The sequence below is a fragment of the Trichinella spiralis genome (assembly GCF_000181795.1).
Source record: "Trichinella spiralis strain ISS 195 chromosome Unknown Scfld2, whole genome shotgun sequence".
NCBI lineage: Eukaryota > Metazoa > Nematoda > Enoplea > Trichinellida > Trichinellidae > Trichinella > Trichinella spiralis.
Genome location: NW_003526941.1, coordinates 5,947,043 through 5,969,502, shown reverse-complemented (window position 1 = coordinate 5,969,502; position 22,460 = coordinate 5,947,043). Strand labels below are relative to the sequence as shown.

Genomic DNA, 22,460 nt, shown 5'->3' with positions numbered 1-22,460 from the left:
TAATCTGCTGTCGGTTTGGGCTATCAGTTAGTGTTGGTGGCTGCATTTTAATAAAAACGTTGTATTTTTCAATTCCAGTCCAACATACTTGCATAACGTAATATATTACGTTATAAATTTCCAACGCGGTACTGTTTTATATATTACATTTTTATTTACTTACTTGAAATAATTGTTGATTAGGAATTAATAGATTTTTTAGGGATAATTAATAATGTGTTAATTTAGACATTTTTTCAACAACATATTTTAACACAAGTTTTTTCTTTTCAAAAATCATGGGAGTTGCGTTGTCGCTGGTGGGTCAGATGAAGATGAGGGTGCAGGATAACTGGTGCTTGCGGTTGGTTCGGACGGATCAGCAGCAAGAGAAGAAATGCTAGTTGAATCTTGAACAAATGACAAATTATCCACACCAGTCGACGCTGAGGAAGTACTTGCAACTGCGTGCTGCTGCTGCTGCTGTTGCTGTTGACCACCGGACGAAACAGGAACCGTTGTCTCTTCTGCACTACAATTAATGTGAAAAAGGGAAGGTTTCTTGGCTGGTTGTTTCAGCATACCGTTGTCGTGTTCTGCTCGAGGACGACAAAACGAATACGGACACAGGCCACAACCGGTACTACCGTAATTGGTGTAAAACGTTGAATTGCCTACCTGGAAGAAAAAGAAACATTGCGTTCAAAATTTCATAATACAGTATGAATGAAAAATAAACCAACCTGCAAATCACCGGCAGAACTGCTACGTGATGATGATAAATTGGAAAACAACGGAGAATGTTCAGAAGGTGCTGCTGGCTGTTCGTCAGCACTGTCCCAATCTGAATCGTCACTATCATCTGTCACTTTGCGTTTGCAAACTGGGCAAACTTTTCGATTTTTCAGCAACCATGGATCCACACATGCGCAGTGATACACTATACATGCACAGAATAGATATGAATGAGAGAAAATTGCATCACAATGCTATGCGAATGCTACGCATAAATGCAACCAACCATGTCCACATGGTAGAAGGCGCATCTTGTCACCGTCAGCGAAATCTTCTAGGCAAATTGCGCACATTTCATGTTCATCTCCTTCAATGAATGATTATTATTACTATTATTGAATGAATACATGCAGTTAGTTCAGCGTTTTACAAAAAAAAGAAGAATTTCATTCTACAAAAGAAAAAGAAAAATTAATTAACTGATTATAACTGTACCTTTTTTATACTTTCTGTTTGGAATTTTCTTCAGCTGGCGTCGAGTGAGCCGTCGTCTTTGCAGACGTTGCTGATTTCTAAACCACCGGAAACTCTGTAAATAATAAATGGAAAAAAAAGCTTTCTTCATCAGAAAATTTTCATCTCCATTCAGCAATTATCATCAATTTACCACGACGGATAGAAGTATTAGAAAACTGACTCCAATGACAGCAACGAGCGGAATGAGAAATTTCAACGCGTTGTTGTACGACCACCACAAACGGATCAGAACACCATACCTTGAATTGAAATTATTTTTCACCATTTTTTGAAACAATTTTCAACAGCAAACGGACCCGTCTTTGCTAGGATAATCGTTGATAAGCTTTAAGCCACACGTTCGGGAAATCATCAGCGCGGGAATTGTAACTTTCTTCTCATATATTCCTTAACATTTCAAAACCGACTCTTACCAATATGTTTGGTCTCAAAATGAAAACAAACAGAAGCTGTACCATCGCCAGCCATGGGAAACACCTCATCGTAGTCATTGTAAATAAACAAACCTGAGTAGCCAGCTTTTTGCGCATTGAATGCCTACAAATTTGCGATACAATTAATTGTTCGACTTTTGAAGAAAATAGAATTAACACAATTTTCTTCACTTTTTTAGCGAAAGAACAATTTCCACGACGAGCTATTGCATAATAACCAGAAATGCAAAATGGTGTAGAATTGAAATGCGTGGGTGCTGGCGGTAATTGACCACATGCTAAAATCGGTTCAACCGCCAGAGTGCACATCTGAAAGTGAACATAAATTGTAGAACAACATGCAACAGCTGAACAACAAACTGAAACGCACTGTAACTTCTTCGGCAACAATGGCAAGGCCGAATGTTGCACTAGAGGCTGTGCAATCGTCGAAAAATTCCACGTCTGTTTCATTGGACCGAAACTGAAAACACGCTGTATAAGTGCTATTTGGCAGATTGGAGATTATGCGTAGAATTTATACTTACAACATAGAGAATAAAGGTTGCAGCGCTAATCGTCCGAATGAACAAAAGAAAAATACATAAAGAAGTCGATAATGACCAGCTGAACATCATAATGGGAGGAAACTTCTAATTGCAAACTTCGTACGCATCGGCGTTGCTCAAGGCTTTTCCAACGCGTTGTCAATTTCTGCAATGAACTTCAACAAGCAATGGTATTTCTCTTTGCTTGTAGATTTAGTTATTAACGAGAAAATGGTTCAAAAAAACATGCTTTGCATGTGCAAAGCTTTACAGTAGGAAAATGACAAGCAGGTATGATGTAGTGTATCGTAGGCATTGTTTGCAACGCTTACATTTTTATTTTAGAAATGGATTGCTTTCAGTTTCAATGAAAAATAAATATCAACCATTACGAGCTTTGCAAAGCAGAAGACGCTGACGTTGTATCGCATCGATTTAGGTAAGTTGTTCAGTTGTACGCAATGTTAGTTTGCACCTAGATAAGTATGCTGCGAAAATGTAGGTGACGTGTATTTTGCGCAATACATGCTTATCAAATGGCAGTTCATTACTAGAAAGGATGATGTGGTTTAATGTATATGTTTTGTTTTTTTTCACATACGTAAAACAAAATACTGATAACACTGTGTAATTTTTAATAACAACTGTCAACAACAATGATTGCAAAATAGAAATCTGTGATAAAAGCAGGCGTTGACGATGATAGAAGTTTCAAAAAGGCAGTGATCAATTCAATTCTGTTATTCCTCACTTTTTTTCATGTAGATTCCTTCTACTGCTTTCCATGTTGTTGGAAATGAATCGCTGCGAAACGCACACACTTCATTTTGTCCAACAATTGGTCTGTCATATTTTCGACTAGACATGCCGAGATAACTGAATAAAAAATTAAATATTTACTAAATAACGGAATAGGCAGCTTCAATTTATCCCTTACTGATCAGTCTGCAAATGCTTAAATTGAACTTCATCTCCTTTTTCCCAATACTTTTTGTCGCACAGAACTATCCAGTTGTCTCCTTCATCACCAATCCCATTTTTACCGAAACAGCTAACTTCTTGGTTTCCTGAAAATGGACAAGCAAAAGCGGAATGGCTGTGCAACAAACAACCGGTAGAAGAATGCTGAAAACGGATAACGCTGTTGCAAGCTATAGGTTGCCTAAAAAAGTCAAAAGTATTATAGACTACATTTGCAATTTTGTTACCCTCTTTGGCAAATATTATCGTTTGCTGCAAGCACAACCCAATAGCTTCCCTTGTCATCTTTATCTGCGATACCAGTGACAGACTAAAACTTACACTAACACTAATAATAGCAAGTAAGAATTTTAATAAACAAACCTGTTGGCCACTTCCAGAACCGTATCTAACATCATGAGAATGTAGTCGACGATCAATTTTGACGTTTAATAACTTTACTACCGATGTACAGCCTATGTAGTCATCTGCTTCTAAAACAAAAAAAAACATAAACAGTTATCTGAAAATGTATGCAGTACAATTTACTAACCCCCGAAAACTTCACAAATCAATAACAGCGCTATAAGTACGGTATTAACAATTCCCATTGTTTGTCTAAAATATAATATGGAAATTAGCAAAACTATTCATTTGCAGGAAAGTACAGACGTTACAAATGAAGTTAAAGGATATAAAAACATCATCGACATATTTATAATAATCTTTGAGGTCATTCATTTGATGCAAAATAATATAATACATGAATGCATGAACAAAAAAGTGTGAACTAATTCAAAAATATCATTAGTATATTTTATTACATGTAAACATAAAGTGATAGTTTTAAGTAATAACTTTAATACCGCGATAAATAAAAGCTTAATGAATATAAAATTTGCTTACTTCCTAATCATTTCGAAAACAAATACACCCGAGCGTCCAACTGTATCTTAAGCTGACGTTGATTAACCATAATTAAATTCACAGTAAATAAAAAAATAGGTTAGAATAACATGAAAATAAATTTATTTATTTGGAATGTATTAAATTTCAATTTTATTTTAGTACTATGTAAATTATTCAATTTACATTTGCGAAAATTGTTTTTCCATTTTTTATTGCTAAAAAGTAGAGTGATGTTTCTTAAATATCAGTTTATTTTTGAAAATTGGTAAATAAAAATTGCATAAGTAATAATAATAATAATAATAATAATTGTACTTTTTAAATTTACTTAATAGGCTTTTAATAATTACACTCTTAACTGCTCTATATGGATAAGCTTTATATATATATATATATATATATATATATATGTATTGGATCTTCCTCGTCGATAACGATAATCAAGTTGCAGTGGACTGTATAATTAACCCGCGGTTCGACTATTTGAACCACTGAGTTCTATCTTCGGTGTACGGTTCCCCCTATTGGACCCGCGTCGTAAGCTCCAACGACTTACCTATTGTCTCTGCTGATTCCAGTCACGTTTTCTCCGGTATTCCTTCCCGTCTTTCGAATATAAAGACCAAAACACAATCTCGAAAAGAACACCAACGCTTTATTCGACTAGAGATCAACTGACTCACACACACTGACTGAGTCTGACTGACTCTCGCTCTGACTGAGTCTGACTAACTCTCACTCTGACTAACTAACTGACAACTATATATATATGTGATACACACGCGAAAGAAAAACAAACTACAACAACAATTAGGTCAAATATATCGGGTTGCTTCTAAACGATAACGACTGTTTCGCTGGTATCGAATTGCTTCCAGACAAAACAACTATGGTCAGCTATATCGGATTACTTCCAAACAATAACAACTATGATCTGCTATATCAGGTTACTTCTTTCTTCTAAAAATACCTCATCATACTGTCGATTACTGACGCTCAGGTTTTGTCTTCGGTTGGAATCTGCAACAATATATATATATATATATATATATATATATATGTATATGTTTTACGGTAATTTTATTGTTATCTTGTATTGTGAAATAATATCAAAATAATGAAAAAATTTATTAATTATTATTAATTAAATACTCAATATCATTGTTATACATTATATTTCAAATTTAAATTCATTATTTATGTTTGCGTGCACCGTTAAGGTTACATTTAATCCTTGATTATCAACTAATACATTGTATTGGAAAAAATGGGTTAAAATGTGCGGTTGTTTTTTTTAAATTATTCATAGAGTGAATGTTTTTCGGTAATTAATTTCATATTACTTCAGATGTTTGAGTATAAAAGTTCATTTTTTGTTACAACTGTATGAAATATTTGAATAATCATATAGGGTTGTTATGATGTGCATTGTTTGTATTTTTTACTGTAGTTGACTGTCAGTATTCATTATGTATTTAAGCGAAAGGTAAATTATATATCAGTTAGGACAGTAAATTAATCTTTAAATAAAGTAGTGTAAAGTTTTATTTTTACCTAATGTGACATGAAATAGGTTAATGTTTTATGCAGCGTGCCCGTTATCAAAAATTTTACAGATAATTATGCAAATAACATCATGATGAACATTTTGTATTTTAGATTTTGTTTACTTTGGAAAACTGACAGAGCTGAAGTGGAGTGATTGAAGAATAAATTGAAGTGAGTACGTTGTTTGTTTTATTTTATGTTGTACAACATTTTGAAACAAAAATGAAAATCTTTTCAACAGTAAGTAAATATTTGAAGACATATATATATATAAGATGTACAGTTTTCGTATACAGGAAACAAAATTGAAATAGAAACGTTAATTCTATTCCTTAGTCACTTTGCTCATATCAGGGCTGAGCTTCATTACTGTAATTTTTTGCACTTTCTGCGCTGCCTGTCTTGGGGTTTTCTGCATTGCGTATTTGTTTGTTTCGTACGTTGATTTCATCTTATTGACAGTGAAATTGATAGAGAATTGAGGCTTACAACGGTAATCGCACGCTTTTTGACATTTCCACATCATGTAATCGCGGTAAATAGTGCAAGCTCCACGTTCTGCCCAGTAGTCACAATATGCTACAGTGTTGACGCAGTTTATAGGTTCTTCCCAGTTCTTTTTGCAGTAACAGGCAGGATTGCAAGCGCCGGGGCAGGTTTTTTGCATGAAATCTGAATTTTTCCAACACTGACCATTACGAGCCCAATAGCGGCACAATGCGTGTCGATTGATGCATTTTTCTGAAAATTTTAACATTATATATATATGTAGGTTGTTGTTTTCTTTTTATGTACATATTTGTAAAGGTGTACAATTGTATTGTTATCACTATTGGAGAAAAAGTTTATATAAATCATCAAATAATACATAGTTTACAAAAGATTTGCAAATTATGTGCCCTCTAGTATGCTACCAGTCGACGAGTTCTAACAATGTTCATTCATTGTATTGTTTAGATTTTATTGTTCATTATTATTGACTGCATTTTGACTTATCTTTAATGTACTCATGTACTGATGGCCATTCATATATTCAAGCAAATAAATTACAGGGGGGTTAGAAAAAAAAGGAAACCTACTAGGTTCTTCGATGCTTCTTGAAAATCTGCGGAACATGTGGCAGTTGGTAATGGAGTCGCTGAACTGTATACCATTTGCGAAGGGGCTGTACATGGTTGAAGCAGGCACTGAATTGATCATGCATAATTATTGAAAATTTTCAAAGACAAATTAAATCTGAAGTTTTGTTTGCAAAATTGAATCATATATAAATTTTGAATATAAATATGTGTAGAAAAGAGGAGGGAAAAAGTTTTTCAATTGCAAATGATCAGTAGTAGTGGAAAAGTCTTACTTGTCAAATTGAGGAGGAACAGTATTATAACGGACAGAGTTGCCGATGATGAAGAGGTGGCTAGCATGATGATCCAACTTTTGCAAATTGTGAACAGTGAAAAATTTTGAATGGACAATTGACGAGAATTTTGACAGTCCAAAATAGCAATTCACGTGAATGGAATCGACTAAAGGAAATCTTTTCTGGTGATGAGCCCGCAAATTTCAGATCAAGACGGTGCAGCAGATGTGCCGGAGGTTGTCGGATACTTTTATACGAATTCGCCGGTGAACTAGTTAAGTGTCCCGCTGAACCAGAACGACATGCAGCTTTTTGGACGCTTTGGGGCAACGGGATGGCCTCAAAAGTTTGAACCAATTTTCAAAGCTTTTTCAACTATGCCAGCTTTAAATAAGTTGAAATTTAATATTTGGCCACGTGCTGGATCCATCTTCACTTGTCCAAGTCAATGTAAAAAGCTGGTCATTTTGTTTGTCGTTCCGCATCACTGCCGCCTGAGTTTGACGACTGTTTCATGATGATGATGATGACCACCGGTCGGTCGAGCGTAATTTCCATTGTAAAATTATCATATTTTTGGGTGTTATACAAAAACAAATAGGTCACTTTGCAAATTGCTCAAGCGAGATAACAGCAATAGGAATGTCGTCGTTATTGCGCAATAATTTCCCGCCTTGAATTGAACCAGTGTAATTTTCGAATCAACACGTTTGAAAATTGTTTAAAATTAAAAAATACAAAACTGAGCAAAACGTAATGTAATATTTACTATTTTAGATTTCGTTTTAACTTCAGTTTTTTTTAATAAATAATATCTTCTTTTTACAGTTACATTTAAAGGCGAAATTTGATGCAGAATGTTCTTTTTCTGTCCATTTTGTAACAATTTTTTGAAATTGTTTTCGGGGAAAAAAGGGCTCTATTACTCATGCGAAACATGCTCTTTCGAAGAACAAGTAGATAATCAAGTAAGTAAATCTTTTAATAAATAATATAATTAATTTATGAAATAAATATTTATTTTTTAAGTTCAGTGAAATTTATTTCATACACTTTATAATTCGATTTGTAATTTGTAGTTATTAAACACGAAAACAAGTGATTCCTATATAATGTAATTTTTGACAGCCTTTTGCAAAATGTTTTGACAGTAAGAGTTCACAAGAAATTATTGTTGTAAATGAGAACATCTATTTTTAGTTTCAAATTCTGATTCCAGTATAATCTGTTTATATCATTATTACTTGTCTTTAATTTTATCACTGAACAGGGCATTCGTTATTATCGATAAGTTATTTTTGCTTAAATTTTAGTATGTATTTCGCACGCATCCAAAAATGAAAGAACTCAGCCATATTTTGGGTGGCCCAAAAGCTTGGGAAAATGCGCAGATTACAGAAGGTGAGTAGTATCCCAATAACTGAATTACAATCAATTTTGAAATTATTTAACAAAAAACGGTTTTTTAATGCATAATTTTAATCAGTTATTGACGGATAAATTTTTCTAATAAGCATATTTAGTTTTTTAACAAACAGATATATGAGAGTTGTTTTTTTGTGTTGCTGTATGCTTTTGTAACAAAATAATGAAACTTTATTATTTTGTTACAGTACGCAATTCATTTTTATTTCTTTTTCCATTCAACAGATTGTAATGTTATGCTATACTTTTAATTGAAATGTAATTTTCATGCATAAAATTAAAACTTGCATTATGTTTTAATATTTAAGATTGTGAAATTGAAATTTTCAATTTTGAATATATAATTTTACAGTAATCCATTGCATGGTTTTTCAAAAAAACATTTCAGTTGCTCAAGTAGAGATGTGTTTTTAAAATTTACTTTTTTTCTTTTTAAAATCTGAAAATGGAAGATTTGAAAATTGAAGTTATTTGTTATCGAATAATTTCTTTCTTTTTAAATTTTAACTTTAATCATTCAGTGTTAGCAAGTTGTTGAAATTTTCATTTGCATTGTTGAAGATTTTCCAGAAATGTTCATTTGTATGAATTTCATTTTTCAATTTAAGAAAAATGTCCAAAATGCGATGGTGGTCAAGCATATTTTATGCAGATTCAAATTCGTAGTGCTGATGAACCGATGACTACATTTTACCGTTGCGCTAACAATTACTGTGCCCACAGATGGAGAGACTAAAGCACAAATCCATATTGTTTGTCGTTTCAAATTTTTCTAATTTTTAGGCAAGTAGAACAGCTTTTCTCGTGTTTGCCCTTGGCTACATAACATTGTGCTCAATTTGTTTTTTTTAATATTATTTTTACAGTCATAACCTTGCACGTGTGTGCAATTGCAAGCGTTGTTTATGAAGAATCGGAAAATGGTGCTGAACTTTATTTATAATCGTTTTCTCATCACTTTGGTCCTACTTTTTTTTTCATTGTATAACATTTTATTTGTTGTACAACGATGAAGCTTGAAATATGTCACCATATTTACCATCAGACGTAAGAATGCTTGTTGTGTTTTATTTATGTTTTTAACTGGGCAAATACATGCAATTTTTTCTACCGTATACATTACGAAATTTTGCAGAAACTAGTGTTCTTGATTTTGACTTGCTGATTTTTGCATAAATAAAAATATCAAACAAGTGCAAATTTCAAATTATTATTATGAATGCAATTTTGACAGTTTAGATTGCTGACATATTGGAAGATCGATTTAGCATCAGTTGCATTATTGCTGTTAAAAAATTGACTATTTAAGAAGAAATGTTTCCATGCAATCAATTAACCCGCAATTATTGCCGTAAAACATCTTGGCATGAGTTATTGTGGAAAGGTCGACGATTTAATTTTGTAAGTATGAATTTCAAATCATTATTTGTGAAAGGTCCTAATTGCTTTTTCTCCGTCGAACTTTCGAATACGAAATGATTTTATTTATTCAAAATTTTCAAAGAAAATTTAATTGATAGGAGGGTTTTTTATTTTTATTAGTTGATTTATGTCGGTTGTTTTGAAGTCGACTGTCAATTTTTGTTTTGATCTATGATTAAGGTTGCATTTTAATCCATTATCGTTTATCATGATTTGGATGTAAATTGAAATTGCTATTCTTAATGCGCAGATGTAGCTCAGCATGAGGCACACTGGAATTGTTTTCTTCTTCATGTCGGCATCTTTTGCGCTCAAAGTATGCTTTATTGAAGAGCTTATATTTACATGTATTTTTTGCTTTGATATGTTTTCTCTAATATTGAATGTTTACTTGAACAATTCTTGAGACGTCTGAAAGTCAAAATTGTTTTACTGAAGAATTTTCATTTGATCATTTTCCTTTTATCATCAAGAAAGTGGATAAGTTGGTTAGTGGGTGTTTAAGCATTTCTTATTCATATTGACGGGATTCATTTATATTTTGAAAGACAAATGACAATGAGGAATCAGTCATTTTTCAGCATATTTAATAAATAAAATTGAATAGTAATGTTGAAGAGTTTGTAATTTAAGTTTTTCTATTTTATTGATGATCATTTGATATAAGTGTTGAATATTTTTCTCAACTACGGCAAATTTATGATGAAGCAGAAATTATTCACGTCGCATTGCCTTTTCATATCTAGTTTACATTTAAGCTTGATTTACGTTTGATATTCCATTTTTATAAGGATAAAGGTAAAATAGAGGGGCATGCTGAAATATGCATATAGTTGTCATTTATTATTTAATCAGTTGAGTTTTATTTTTTGTTCTTTATCGTTTAAATCACTGATACTTTCATGATGAATGCCTTTTTAAAGTGGCGTTGACGCTTTCATCATTTTTACTCTATGATAAATTGCATTTTCATTTAAAGCGTCATTTAGGACGTTTTTGCTTGCTGACGATGAGTAATGGCGCTATTTAAAGTTAGTTTTAGTCATTTAGCTTCCTTGACATTTAAATTTCCATATTTATTTATTATGAAAACTTTATCATTATAATCATAAGGAAAAGCCAAAGCTACTAGGTAACCAATTTGAAGCTAATTTTCATTATAAACTCATTAAATTAGTTTACATTCAACGTCAATTATATTGTTGTTATTAATTATTTCCCATGTAATGATTGATGTTAGTTGACATTTTTCTTTTAATTACAAAATAAACATATATTAACATGAAATACAATGTTTAATGTTGAAATTGGTAGCTTTTATCTTTGTGAATCAGTTTGCCAGGCTGTTAGAAATATTTTCAATAGTTTAGCTATTTATTTATTCATTTCATTCGGTTGGCATTATATGAACACGATACTATGATGATCAGTTGCTCTTGCATCGTGATGTTTACACGATTTTGTAGAGATTTACTGGGGCAGTTTTATTAGTCTGACAGTTGTGTGTAATAAGCTGATAATCCAATCCGTATTAGCAACAACAAAAACAACAATAACATCAACAACAACAACAACAGCAGCAGGAATAAATAAATAAATAAATAAATAAAAGGTTTATGATGATGATGATGAAATTGATACTTGTATTGTATGGAATTGATTGATTGCAGTTAATATTATTATTATAGCTATTGTTGTTCATGTAGTTGTCGTTGTTGTTATTGTTGCTGTTGATATTGTTTGTTGTTGTTGTTGTTGTTTATTTTTCTTTGATGAAAGTTTGAAAAAAGAAATTATGGATAAATTTCAATATTCATGTCAGAGCGAAAAGTTTTCCACAACAATTCAATTTTGCCGTTGCCATCGCGCACCTCGGTCTTGTGGTCGTTGCTATGAGACAAAGCCAAGCATGCATGTTACGTCGGCTAACGTTGGCGCTTCCTGCGAACGCGCTGTTGAAGCCTAGCCGTGCTTAAAACTCGGCCCATTAACCAGGAGGACAACGCCTCTTTCTTCTCTTGTGCCCTCGTGTGCTTTTATTCCTTTTATTACCATTTTATCGCATCAATCGTCACTCCTACCATTCAAGTTGTTGAATGTTCAAGTTGTGGGATTTTTTTTCCCTCGTATTTAATTAAAATTATTTCCTCTCAAAATTATGCCATCATCATAATTACTATCCATTTGCTCATCATCATCGTCGTTGTTAATTTTTCTTCAAAAAACAATTTTTTTAATTCGAATCCAAACAACATACAAATACTGCTTCACTATTTCATCTGCATAGCGGTTTCATTGATTGTAAGTTTAATTTATAAAAATAATTTTTTTATCAAAAATTTGCCATTAATATTTATTTTTTGTTATTATAATATATATATGTATTCAGATGTATAGAGATGTGTGTATTATTTTGTCGTTGATTTTTTTTTATTTTCTGAATGACTTTAAATTTCTGCAAGATGATGATTAAAATTGATCAATAGATGGCAGGAGAATGTTTTGCAATTTCTTTTTTTAGCATTTCATCTTCTTATTATATTTATATTTATAGTTATTCAAGTATTCTTCAAAGGTTCCTCTTCAGACAAAGTCTTTCTGTAGCTTATATTATTAAATAGAAGAATGATTTTTGTTACGAAGTGATAAAGTTGTTTACAGAATTTGATTGAGCATGTGTTCACCTGTATTAATTGAATATAGATTGATTATATATGTATATGTGTGTGTGTGTGTGTGAGCATATGTAGAAGAATATCAGAATGTCGATGATGTTTTCATCTGTGCAACATTTATCTAATGAAGATAATTATGCTCAGTTGCGTTTATAAGTTCCCTTCCAGGAAATAATTGCATGTATTCATTTTGATTATGTTGTAAAAGTTCAATCTTTTGAGATATACTTTTTTGAATAATTAATATTTTGAATAATTATTTTTAATCATGCAAATGATATTTTTAATTAAAAAATAATAATAAAGATGAATCGACTAAAGTAGAATGTGATTGGAAAATGGTGCAAGATGACAATTGATGGCATCATGCTGTCAGTAAAAAATGACAAAGCACTGTTTAGAAAACATGCGTGTTAGTTGCTCAACATTTCAGCTGAGAGACTTGTTGTGTGTACGAGAGGTGTGTGTGTGTGTTGTTCTTGGAGAAATAATTGATGATCAATTAATCAACGTCACTTTCATCAAGGTGCTAGCTTGTAATGATTGAATGCATTTGCTAATTGGATGAATTTTTCAATTAAGTGTTTTAGTTACTTTGTTTTTTGTGGAATATTATAATCTTTTCTATTTTGAGAATAATATTCTAAATGAGATTTTTGTATTTTTATTATTTTAATGTACCTGAAGTTTGCATTTCTTTTGGACGAATTGACAATCAATAAGCTTTTCCATAGTTGTTGAAGCAACAGATTATTGTTGAATTGCAAATTTTCAATTAATCATCAGTTTTAACGTTTATAACAATATGTAATAATAATAAGAACAAATAACGATTGAATATAGTTTAAGAAGGAAAGCAAAATAATAATGCTGATTATAATTTTTTTTCTATTTCTCTTTCATTTTCTTCGGAGCGTATAAATATAGTTGTTGTTGCTTGTTGAAGTGGTCGTAGAATTGAATTCAATTTGGCAAACGTGAATATTGTTCACCATTTTGGTATGAAAATCTTCTAAATGCTCGTTTCAGTTATGAACGTGCGTTAATTAGAGGCTTGTGATTGGGTGGGGGGACATTTTCGCTTTCATTTTGTCTTCTGCGCTGCCGGCAAAGCAAGTCAATGTTTCACTTCCTGACATAACAATGGGCTTGTTGGGCAAGAAAAAGTTCTCCTCATGCATGGGAATAGCTTTGCCATTTTTACTAATTGCCATCTTTTCAGCATAGTCGAATCCAATAAATAATAATAATAATAATAACTGGCGTTCGTTGGACAATTTCCGGATTCAAAATTGCCCCATTAAAATGCAATGGATGTTTTTAAGGCACTTTTCAATTACAACACTACTGTCGATTGGCATTTGCACAGCGAAGCGGTGCAATTGATGATATTGTATCATTTCAAATTTCACCTAGTATATATAATGTACCGCATGCTTTGTTAGCTATTTTTTTCATTATTACTTTGTTAAATTAATATATTTCAATTCATTGTTCACATCTCCTCTTTTTTTTCTTCCTTTAATTGAGGCTAAAATGCACAAGTGCCATTTGAAGAGGAAAAATGTAGAAAAAATTTATGTTCCACAGCGTATATTTCTTCTTCTTCTTCATGTAGTGTTCGAAATTAGTTTTGTTAAACAGATAAATTTGGAAAACTATTTGTTAGAAGCAGCACAGTGAAAGTTTTTACTTTTCAATTGTTTGTAGGAACAATAATAGTTGGGTTGTATTCTTTTTGTAAATTTAATCATCAATTTTCAATTGCTTACAACAGTTTGTGATTTTCAGGTTGTATAAATAATATTGTGAATCGAGTGATTGAATTTTTTCTGGCAACATTTTATTTTCAGTAATAATTACTATTTGAAAATTTCAGTTTTTTTTAAATTTTTTAAAATAATAGATGATGTGAAATGTGAATTATTTAGCGGAGTTGGGTGGATTATTTTAGTTTATAAACTTGTATTTTTGATCGATTTATAACAAATGAAAGGTGAAGTCGACGTGTTTAAGGTTTTAAAAATATACAATTTCAAGAGTACTTTTTGCTGTACTGAAAGGTTTTGCATTATTTTATTATAATTATAGATGAATAGGATCGTTGCAGTGAAATTTGTGATGCGAGAGTGTTAGTTTTCTGTTTTTCTTTATAAAATACAGAAATTAATTTCAACGAATGTTTTGTTCATTGCAGACAACTACTGTTCAGGTAATCTTTGTTTAACCGCAAAAAGGCAGGCAGTGTTTTAAAGTAAGCTGCAGTTTGCTGCGTGTGTGTAGGGTTGTATTGATTTTAGGCTTCCTTCCAGACTAGTAATTTAGTTTTGATAAATAATAAAAAAAAACGATAAATTAAGAGAGCGTTGACAACAAGCTTAGCCGGCCCGTGCTGAGAGTATCATCATGCAATCTTTTGCTAGCCAGCATTGATGACGAAATGAGATAAAATGAGATTGGAGTGGATGATTGAATTTGCGCTCCAGTTGCGGTATATTGTACTGACACTGATGGTGCAATGCTCTCGTGAGAGGTTGACTTCACTTTCCAAGTTGCTGCTGTTGAGAAGTTCAATTTTTATGCTTCATCATCCAAACCAGGTATAAACATTTTCCAATTTGATTTTTGTTTTAATTTTACAATAATCATCAATCACCACTTCTTCTCTTCCACTGATTCGTTTTATAATTTGAACGTGTCACTTTTACGTTTGAATTTTATTTAAATTTTTGATGAAAATGACGATGATCGTGTTGTTGTTGTTGTTGTTGGGGTAGTGGTTGAAAAGCTTATTTTTATGCAACAGGAGAAAAAGCTTTGCTTTTTTGGGTTACTGGCTTTGTCAATGGTCGGTCGGTCGGTCGGTTGGTCAGTGACGAACGACGACGGTGGTGCTCATTAGGCTGCTGTTTGACGAAAAGCGGCTCGCTGTTTGGCATGCATTGATTTTTCTCTTCTTCTTCTTCATCTTTTTTTTTATTATGCTTACTTAATCTGGCAAGCTTTCCACAATTTTACTTGATCAAGCAAGCTCTCATCTGCATTTGACATTCGAAATGTTATTTTTTCTCTCTCTCTCTCTCTCTCTCTCTCTCTATCTTTTCAACGATTCAACTGTGCGGGGGTTTTCAGTTGTTGTTTTGGAAAAAAAATTATTATTTTATATGCTTTTTTTGGGAAATTTGTTCATTTCTCTCCACATCTGATCTGATCTCATGAAGTTTGCTTGTAACTTTTTTCCATAAATGTCCATAAATTTTGTAACGATCGATTGATTTTCTCATTTTTCAAACCCCTACTACTGCTACTGCTACTGCTTATTTTCTACCATGCGCTTTGCATTCATTGTTTGCTAATCTGCAAAATTGACCGAAGGGCAAGTTTTCAACTCATACCTTTATACTTCTTTTAACGGTCAGGAAAATATTAATATTGATAAAAGGGCGATGTTCTAAAAATTGATCAAAACTGCTTAACTTTTGCTAATATTCCACCGGCCTATTGAATAATAAGTTGTCTTTTCTGGACTGATTGAAGAGATTGAAAACTTGGAAAGCACTTTTTCCTTCTAACCATACTTTTATTTCATTATTTTATCTTCAAGCATAATATTATTCTCATCTATTACTGCGTTTAATGTTTGTTTGGTTTTCAAATTCAGACTTCTCGCATACCCTTCTTGTGTGTATTTACCAGTTGTGTAGTTAATGCTTTTGTGTGCAGCAGAAATTAACGGCAACAACAGCAGTAGGGATTGCTGCTGCTGCTGCTGATTCATTCACCTCTCAAGTGAGATTGCTTTTTTCTTATTTCATTTTTGAACTCATCAACTAAGCAATTAAGTAATTATCCGAAACGTCAATTTATGCTTATTATTCGAAAATACATTATTTCGTTCATTTTTTGTTGTTGAGATTGAACTAACTGCTACTTTAAAATGCTATTCAATCATTTATTTTTTTCAAATTGTAAATTGATTTTCCATGTAATGATTTCAAAAGATTTGAATATTACAACAGCTGTTTAATATGTATATCTATCTACGAAGAAAGATATATTTATTTCGTCGTCTTTCTGATTTTGTTTTCAATTCAATATGTTAATTAAATATAATATTCAAGTATTTGAAATTTCCAGTGTAGAAGAATTTCATATTTTAAAAGTTATTATTCATTTCATTGTTGTCGTGATCGATATTGTGAATTCGAATTGTTTGTTATATATGATATTACTTGTGCATACTTTCATCAGATGTTTTTTATTTTTTGGATGAAGTTTTCTTGAATTTTGAAATAATTTATATCGAGGAAATATTTTGCAAAAGAAATGTTTTTTTTTTCTTTGAAATTTTGCAACTTTTTTCCTTCAGTATGATTGATGAGCGATCGATTTTCTTTTTACAACTTGATGCGATTCTTGTGTGCTGCATCATCGTGATGTGTAATTTTGCTTGTAATAAATTAAAACCGCCATTTTCCATTCAAAGTGGTTCTTGTCGAAAATGTTGGACAATATTGAGCCAACTTTTCTGACGCCGTAATAGTGCATGTTTTGTTTTCCAGTTCATTGGCTTTACATGTATGAGATTTCGAGGCTTTTTGTCGCTTCAGAAAATTATTCTTGTCACCTTTCAATGATGGAAAATAATTTCTCAGCAAACAAAAAAAATGTTATTGCCAATGGTCGCTAGTTATCAGCTAGATTAGATGATATTTTTCTTGAAGTGAAATTGCTTTTATCAGTTATTCAAATATATAGATATATATACGTATGTGGTGCTTGATTATATGCAAAAAATTGTTTATTCGTCCAAATCTTGCTTTTTGGTATATTTGGTGCGATAAATAATACATGTATGTTTAGATGTTGTATTTGTTTTGAAATTTAATGAACAGTAGTACAGTGATAGTTAAACAGCTAGGAGCGTTTGGAAGTTGCCTTAATTGTTTGCAGTTTTGTTGACTTTACTGTTAACATAGGGCAGTAAATTGGTCTTGTATATCAAGGGAATGGAATGCTTGATCATCATGGGCGAGGTTAATTTTCGGCAATGCAATGTTGACGCTGGTGTTCACATGCAAGGCCAAGGGTTATCGATGACGTTGTTGTAATTCAAGCATATCCGTTGCCGGCGTGCAATTTGCTCAGTGTGTATGTACTACTGCTATTATTACTATTACTTGCTGATCAATCGATTCCAATGTCTACACAAGTCCGTTGCTGCAGATTTATTATTTGATCAAGCAGCACTTTAATTGCTTTGACCGACTTTCAGTAGTGATGCGAGTATTTTTTTTTATTTTTTGCTTTCTTTGTTTTCTCTGTTTTATTTTATTTTATGTTTTTCTGTTTGCTATATCTCACAGCTTGTCCACCTCTCTCCTTGTTTTCAGAGCCTAAAATTCGATGCTCACTTTTTGCAAAATGCAACTCAGCATAATTATACGGTTTCGAAACAGGAATCGGGAGGCATTAAAAATCGACTTTGCAAAACAATGCTGCTTCAGGTTAAAACGGAAGTGCAACATTATTGCATGTTACCAGTTGTTAACTGCATACATGCATGCGTAGACAAGATCAGCTGACTCTTATTTTCCACGGTCCATTTACTGGCGGCACGTTGTTGCTGCAGCTTTAATCTCTGTTGACGATCATTTTCCAGGTTTTATTTCAGCTTTCGGTTCGCGTTTATACATTTAAGTTAAACTTTTAAAAGTATATTTTATTCTTGACGTCATTTAAAATTTTTTTCTTTTTTTATTATGTTTTTTTTCATAGCAGAGAGGGAGAGAGAGTTAATTTGATTTACCTGCGGGCAGTGATTATTATTATTATTCTTATCATGATCATTTCAAGCTACGAATTTCAATCAAATCAGTAAGCTAGAGATATTCTAAAAGTATGTTGTCATGTAAGCAGTGTCTGTAATAGTGAAATTTGATTTTATCAAAATCAAAAAGAAAAAGCATTGACAAAATAGATTGTGAAGGATTTTTACTTCGGTGTTTATTAATTTCATCGTGAAATAAAATGACAATAAATAATTAACGTAGAAAATTAATTGTTGAACAGAAATGTTGATTGAAATGGAATTTTTTTTTGGTCGACTTTATTTGACATTTATCTTTTGTATCAAGCGTTTAATTAAATTGTTACGGTTAGTTGGAGAAGAAGCGTGCTAATAATTGAATTTCAAAAAATTCTCCCCCTCGAATAATCTTCATATTCATGATTATTGTTTTGTTTTATTTTGCTGTGAATTTCAGAGTATAATTGAATTGTAATTTTCACCAAAATTAAACTTCCTTGTCTTCTTGAAAATGAAAGGGAAAAAAGAGAGAAGAGTGTTATTATATTTTGAAAAATATATTGAATAAGGCAGAGTTTTGTCAGTGTAGTTAATTTGAAATTTTACCACGCAATTAATTGGTTATGCTTACCAACTGCTGAGGAATAAATTTTCAATTTATAATTCGAGCATGTTTCATTTTGACAAATTATAGGAAATATTGTAAGGAAATGCGATATGTTGATATGTCAGAAGTTGTAGCTAGTCTAGTCTGTATGTTTTATGCATTTGTGCCTCCTTGCATGCCCGCCTGCCTGCCTGCCTGACGCCTGTTCCTCAGTGTGCTTAATGTTTCTGCTCTCAGATCTGTCTGTTGTTGGCTTTTTCAATCATTGGCATCGTCAGTCACGTTTTGATAAAATTTCAATTAACCAAATTCTGGCGTTTCATCATTTTCTAATTAATACCTGCAACAAGCTGTTGTAAATACGTGAATTCGTTTCTCTTTTTTTTTAAATTTTTTCGTATATGTATACGTGAAAAATTTTATGTGTAAGATTTGCAAAAAACAATATTGTTTGTAAATAATTGTAAATTTATTTATTCAGAATTGTCGACATCAACATCTCCATCCTGACTGAAGTGTAATGTTTTTCATTTTTGAAGAAGGTAAATTTTTCGTTTCATGTTTATTAGTTTAGCATGAAAATTTATTTTCAAAAAAAAAGTGTGCAGAACCGAAAATAAAAATTTATGCGTAAATTTGAAATTTTTTTTTATTTTTGAGCAAAGGTATTTTGATGAGGAGAGCGAGAAGGGAGGGGAGGGGGAGTGTTGGCAGAAATGTTGGCGAAATTTTGACGTAAGAATGTATTTTCCCATTGCATTTTGAATAATTTATTGCTCAACAGCAGGGTGGACTATTCTTTTTGCGAAGACGTTGTTTGTGTGTTGTTGTGCCATCGTTTGGCTTAGAGGGAGATTTTTCAGCGGAGAAAAAGTAAAGAGAAGCATTTTCATTTTTAATCTTCGCCTGCGTCCTCTGCCTCGGAGAGAGGGGGGACAGCAGTTGTTGTATAAATTTATGATAGATTTATTCCATCGTTCACATTCACCCTCTCGACAAATATAACTTTGCCAAAGGATGAATTTTATTAAGTCACGTCTAGAATGAAAAGCATGCAGTGGGGTTGATCCGTTGCATAAGTCTTCTGGGAAGCGTTGTCTTGTCACACGTATCTGATTCATCTTTCCGCTTTTTCAGCTTCATCTTCTCAATTTATTCATTTTAATTCATTCTACGCTTTTTTCTTAGACATCTCTCTTTGCTGGCAAAAAAATACATATTCTATTTAGCAATGTTGGAGTTGGACAGCAATGCTATTTTTTCAAATTTTTGAAACATTTAATAAAATTGTTCAGTATTTTATATTATCATGTTTCTTCATCGTTCTGGGGCGTTTTTAATTAATAATCTCACCTATATGCAGAGAAGAGGAAGAAGGATTTTGTTTTTTATTTTTCATGTAAAATATTGAAATTCATAATCAACTTGTGCGTATGTGTATATTATTTGCTGCTTTTTTGATTTTTTTCTGACAAAAGTTTCAGATTCATTCAACAGATGAAATGAATATTATCATCATTAGTCGAAGTATTATTATTTTCAGCAAAAGCAATGCTCGTTTTTCCATATTCACTCACTTCATAGATTATATTTATTTGATTTTTGCTTTTGATTCTCTTGTCCTGTATTTTGAATATTTTATAGGGCTCGCGTATAGGGGTAGATGTTGAAATAAATGATGCAACCGATGCGCTGATGAATAATAAAACAGCGGTATAATAATATTACTTGGGAAATTTTATTGCCTTGTCAGTGCGTGCAGATTGTTGTTTCAGTTAATTGAATTTTGCCACTCTGTATTTGGGCTAATTCTTCATTTTGTTTTTCTTTTCATCCATATGCATAATCATTTCAAATGATCAAAGCGTTTGTACTTTAAAGTAGTTTTTATTTCAGTTTCAAAAAAATTATTTTTGAAAACTTTTAATTTTTAACGCATTCTTCTAGTTGAACCTGACTAAATTTTTAGTGGTTTTTCTTTCTTTTGTTTATAAAAGAATTAAAATTATCGAAATGCTTCCCCCCTCTTTTTCCCTCACCCGTCCCCATCAATGGTATATTATATGTGTTCTAGTGGGATTAGAAAATAATTTTCAAGTTGACATCCTCATTTGTTGAGCCTCAAGTTGAGGGTTAATTTTTGATTTATCAGCCAGTATTTAGTGTGATTTTGAATGGACAGAATTGTCTGTTCGTTTTCTTTGAAATCAATAATCCAAATTGCATGTAGCTTTGTGGAATATTATCAACAACATGAGCGCTTAGTACAAATTTAATTTCAATTTTACAATCTGATCCATATTCAGTCAATTTGACATGGCGCTAAAGCGGTTGTTAGTTAATGACACTTCAGACGCGATGAAAGCACTCTAGCTCTGTTATGCAGTGGGTAATTAGTCTTGTTCTGGGTGTCAGGATTTTCCATTTGTAAATTTTCATGTTAAAAAAATATTACTAATGTAATATGCACATAAATTATTATCTTGTTTTATTTTAAATGTATTCATTGAAATTCTTTGAAACGGATGTTTATTATCAGTTATTCAATGATGCCCAAATGATGCATCATTGTTAGTTATTAATTTGCTGGTTTTCTTTGAAAAAAGTAAAATAAAGGTTGGAGGTGTTGGAAAGATTTGCATTATTTTGGATGTGTGTCGCCAATTCAGATGTCTGTCTCTGTTTGCTGATTATTATATAGCAGAAAAGTTGACAAGATTTTTCGCATTGTTCATTTTCTGTAAAATTGATATCTACTCGCTTTTTAATGTTCAGTTTAGTAGCACGCTTGGCAGTTTACATCAGCAAAAAAAATAATAGCTGCATTAAGAGTTGGCGGTATCTTTGAAAGCTTTTGATTTTTATTTTTTTATTTTTAGCCATCAGTCGTTGACGACCGTCAAATTGCAGTTATTTTACACAAAGAATCTGATGCTGACTTTGCGTCTAGCCGCCTTCATTAGCTGCGACATTGCAATTTTAGGTAATTAAAATGCTTCACGTACTCCATCTGAGCTTCTTTTTATTTCAAAACACATTATCCAGTAGAGTTTTGTCCACTTTTTGTTTCGTATTTTTATTTTTATTATTTTACTTTATTTAATAGCTGTTTTATTATTGAATAGTTTTTTTTATTATTTGCATCATCATCATCAACAGATTTGCTATTTTAAACTCTGTAGTATCATTATTTTTTTCAAGCATTCTTTTTTATGTTGTTTAATTCAAGGCGAGTTTATTTGAAATATAGATAGAATTTCAAAATTTTATTCCTATTATGAATTACACACACACATTTATTTATATTTATATGAAATTGAAAATGTCTTTTGTTTTTCTCCTTCAATGGACTGATTAAAATAATTGGCTGCTGTTTGAAGATTTTTTGGAATAATTTTGTTTTTTTTTGAGCAATGCATGATTGATTGAAATCCCAAATTTTTCTGATAGCAAATAATTGCATTAATGAATTTGACTTTCAACTTACTCATAGATTTATTTCTATTTAGTTTAAAAAATAAAAGTATTCCATCTTT

The 22,460-nt window shown here is 31.8% G+C and overlaps 6 protein-coding genes across 6 annotated transcripts; 3 read left to right on the top strand and 3 right to left on the bottom strand.

Annotated features, from left to right (window-relative positions):
* Positions 1 to 276: 276 nt before the first annotated feature.
* Positions 277 to 3,783, bottom strand: Tsp_05947 (RING finger protein 13). Its single transcript, XM_003380166.1, has 11 exons — positions 3,726 to 3,783; positions 3,557 to 3,666; positions 3,150 to 3,337; positions 2,213 to 2,291; positions 2,056 to 2,148; positions 1,665 to 1,994; positions 1,210 to 1,303; positions 1,001 to 1,081; positions 723 to 919; positions 477 to 657; positions 277 to 443 (listed from the first exon to the last, which is right to left on the bottom strand). Exons 1-11 carry the CDS (start codon positions 3,781 to 3,783, stop codon positions 277 to 279), a joined length of 1,578 nt encoding a protein of 525 aa, XP_003380214.1.
* Positions 3,784 to 5,954: 2,171 nt separating this feature from the next.
* Tsp_05948 (putative zinc metalloproteinase nas-13) lies at positions 5,955 to 6,802 on the bottom strand. The gene is made up of 2 exons (XM_003380165.1): positions 6,709 to 6,802; positions 5,955 to 6,370 (listed from the first exon to the last, which is right to left on the bottom strand). The coding sequence occupies exons 1-2, from the start codon at positions 6,800 to 6,802 to the stop codon at positions 5,955 to 5,957; spliced, it is 510 nt and encodes a 169-aa protein (XP_003380213.1).
* Positions 6,803 to 6,955: 153 nt separating this feature from the next.
* Positions 6,956 to 7,338, top strand: Tsp_05949 (conserved hypothetical protein). Its single transcript, XM_003380164.1, has 2 exons — positions 6,956 to 7,079; positions 7,121 to 7,338. The coding sequence occupies exons 1-2, from the start codon at positions 6,956 to 6,958 to the stop codon at positions 7,336 to 7,338; spliced, it is 342 nt and encodes a 113-aa protein (XP_003380212.1).
* Positions 7,339 to 7,843: 505 nt separating this feature from the next.
* Tsp_05950 (DNA-directed RNA polymerase III subunit RPC10) lies at positions 7,844 to 9,354 on the top strand. The gene is made up of 4 exons (XM_003380163.1): positions 7,844 to 7,954; positions 8,300 to 8,387; positions 9,020 to 9,106; positions 9,278 to 9,354. The coding sequence occupies exons 1-4, from the start codon at positions 7,844 to 7,846 to the stop codon at positions 9,352 to 9,354; spliced, it is 363 nt and encodes a 120-aa protein (XP_003380211.1).
* Positions 9,355 to 10,174: 820 nt separating this feature from the next.
* Positions 10,175 to 10,648, bottom strand: Tsp_05951 (hypothetical protein). The gene is made up of 2 exons (XM_003380162.1): positions 10,602 to 10,648; positions 10,175 to 10,244 (listed from the first exon to the last, which is right to left on the bottom strand). Exons 1-2 carry the CDS (start codon positions 10,646 to 10,648, stop codon positions 10,175 to 10,177), a joined length of 117 nt encoding a protein of 38 aa, XP_003380210.1.
* Positions 10,649 to 19,079: 8,431 nt separating this feature from the next.
* On the top strand, positions 19,080 to 19,801 carry Tsp_05952 (conserved hypothetical protein). Its single transcript, XM_003380161.1, has 4 exons — positions 19,080 to 19,279; positions 19,406 to 19,439; positions 19,585 to 19,659; positions 19,712 to 19,801. Exons 1-4 carry the CDS (start codon positions 19,080 to 19,082, stop codon positions 19,799 to 19,801), a joined length of 399 nt encoding a protein of 132 aa, XP_003380209.1.
* Positions 19,802 to 22,460: the final 2,659 nt, after the last annotated feature.

Coding starts and splice junctions, on each gene's coding strand:
- Tsp_05952 (XM_003380161.1), top strand. CDS start 19,080: ATGCATTTGTGCCTCCTTGCATGCCCGCCTGCCTGCCTGCCTGACGCC. Junction 19,440..19,584: donor ACATCTCCATCCTGACTGAA/GTGTAATGTTTT, acceptor TTTATTTTTGAG/CAAAGGTATTTTGATGAGGA. Junction 19,660..19,711: donor AATGTTGGCGAAATTTTGAC/GTAAGAATGTAT, acceptor GCTCAACAGCAG/GGTGGACTATTCTTTTTGCG.
- Tsp_05949 (XM_003380164.1), top strand. CDS start 6,956: ATGATCAGTAGTAGTGGAAAAGTCTTACTTGTCAAATTGAGGAGGAAC. Junction 7,080..7,120: donor ACTTTTGCAAATTGTGAACA/GTGAAAAATTTT, acceptor GAATTTTGACAG/TCCAAAATAGCAATTCACGT.
- Tsp_05948 (XM_003380165.1), bottom strand. CDS start 6,802: ATGTACAGCCCCTTCGCAAATGGTATACAGTTCAGCGACTCCATTACC. Junction 6,371..6,708: donor AAGAAGCATCGAAGAACCTA/GTAGGTTTCCTT, acceptor TAAAATTTTCAG/AAAAATGCATCAATCGACAC.
- Tsp_05951 (XM_003380162.1), bottom strand. CDS start 10,648: ATGCCCCTCTATTTTACCTTTATCCTTATAAAAATGGAATATCAAAC. Junction 10,245..10,601: donor ATAAAAATGGAATATCAAAC/GTAAATCAAGCT, acceptor TTTGACTTTCAG/ACGTCTCAAGAATTGTTCAA.
- Tsp_05950 (XM_003380163.1), top strand. CDS start 7,844: ATGTTCTTTTTCTGTCCATTTTGTAACAATTTTTTGAAATTGTTTTCG. Junction 8,388..9,019: donor AAATGCGCAGATTACAGAAG/GTGAGTAGTATC, acceptor TTTCAATTTAAG/AAAAATGTCCAAAATGCGAT. Junction 9,107..9,277: donor ACCGATGACTACATTTTACC/GTTGCGCTAACA, acceptor TTATTTTTACAG/TCATAACCTTGCACGTGTGT.
- Tsp_05947 (XM_003380166.1), bottom strand. CDS start 3,783: ATGGGAATTGTTAATACCGTACTTATAGCGCTGTTATTGATTTGTGAA. Junction 3,338..3,556: donor GTTCTGGAAGTGGCCAACAG/GTTTGTTTATTA, acceptor ATCCGTTTTCAG/CATTCTTCTACCGGTTGTTT. Junction 1,304..1,664: donor TTTTGAGACCAAACATATTG/GTAAGAGTCGGT, acceptor TATTATTTACAG/AGTTTCCGGTGGTTTAGAAA.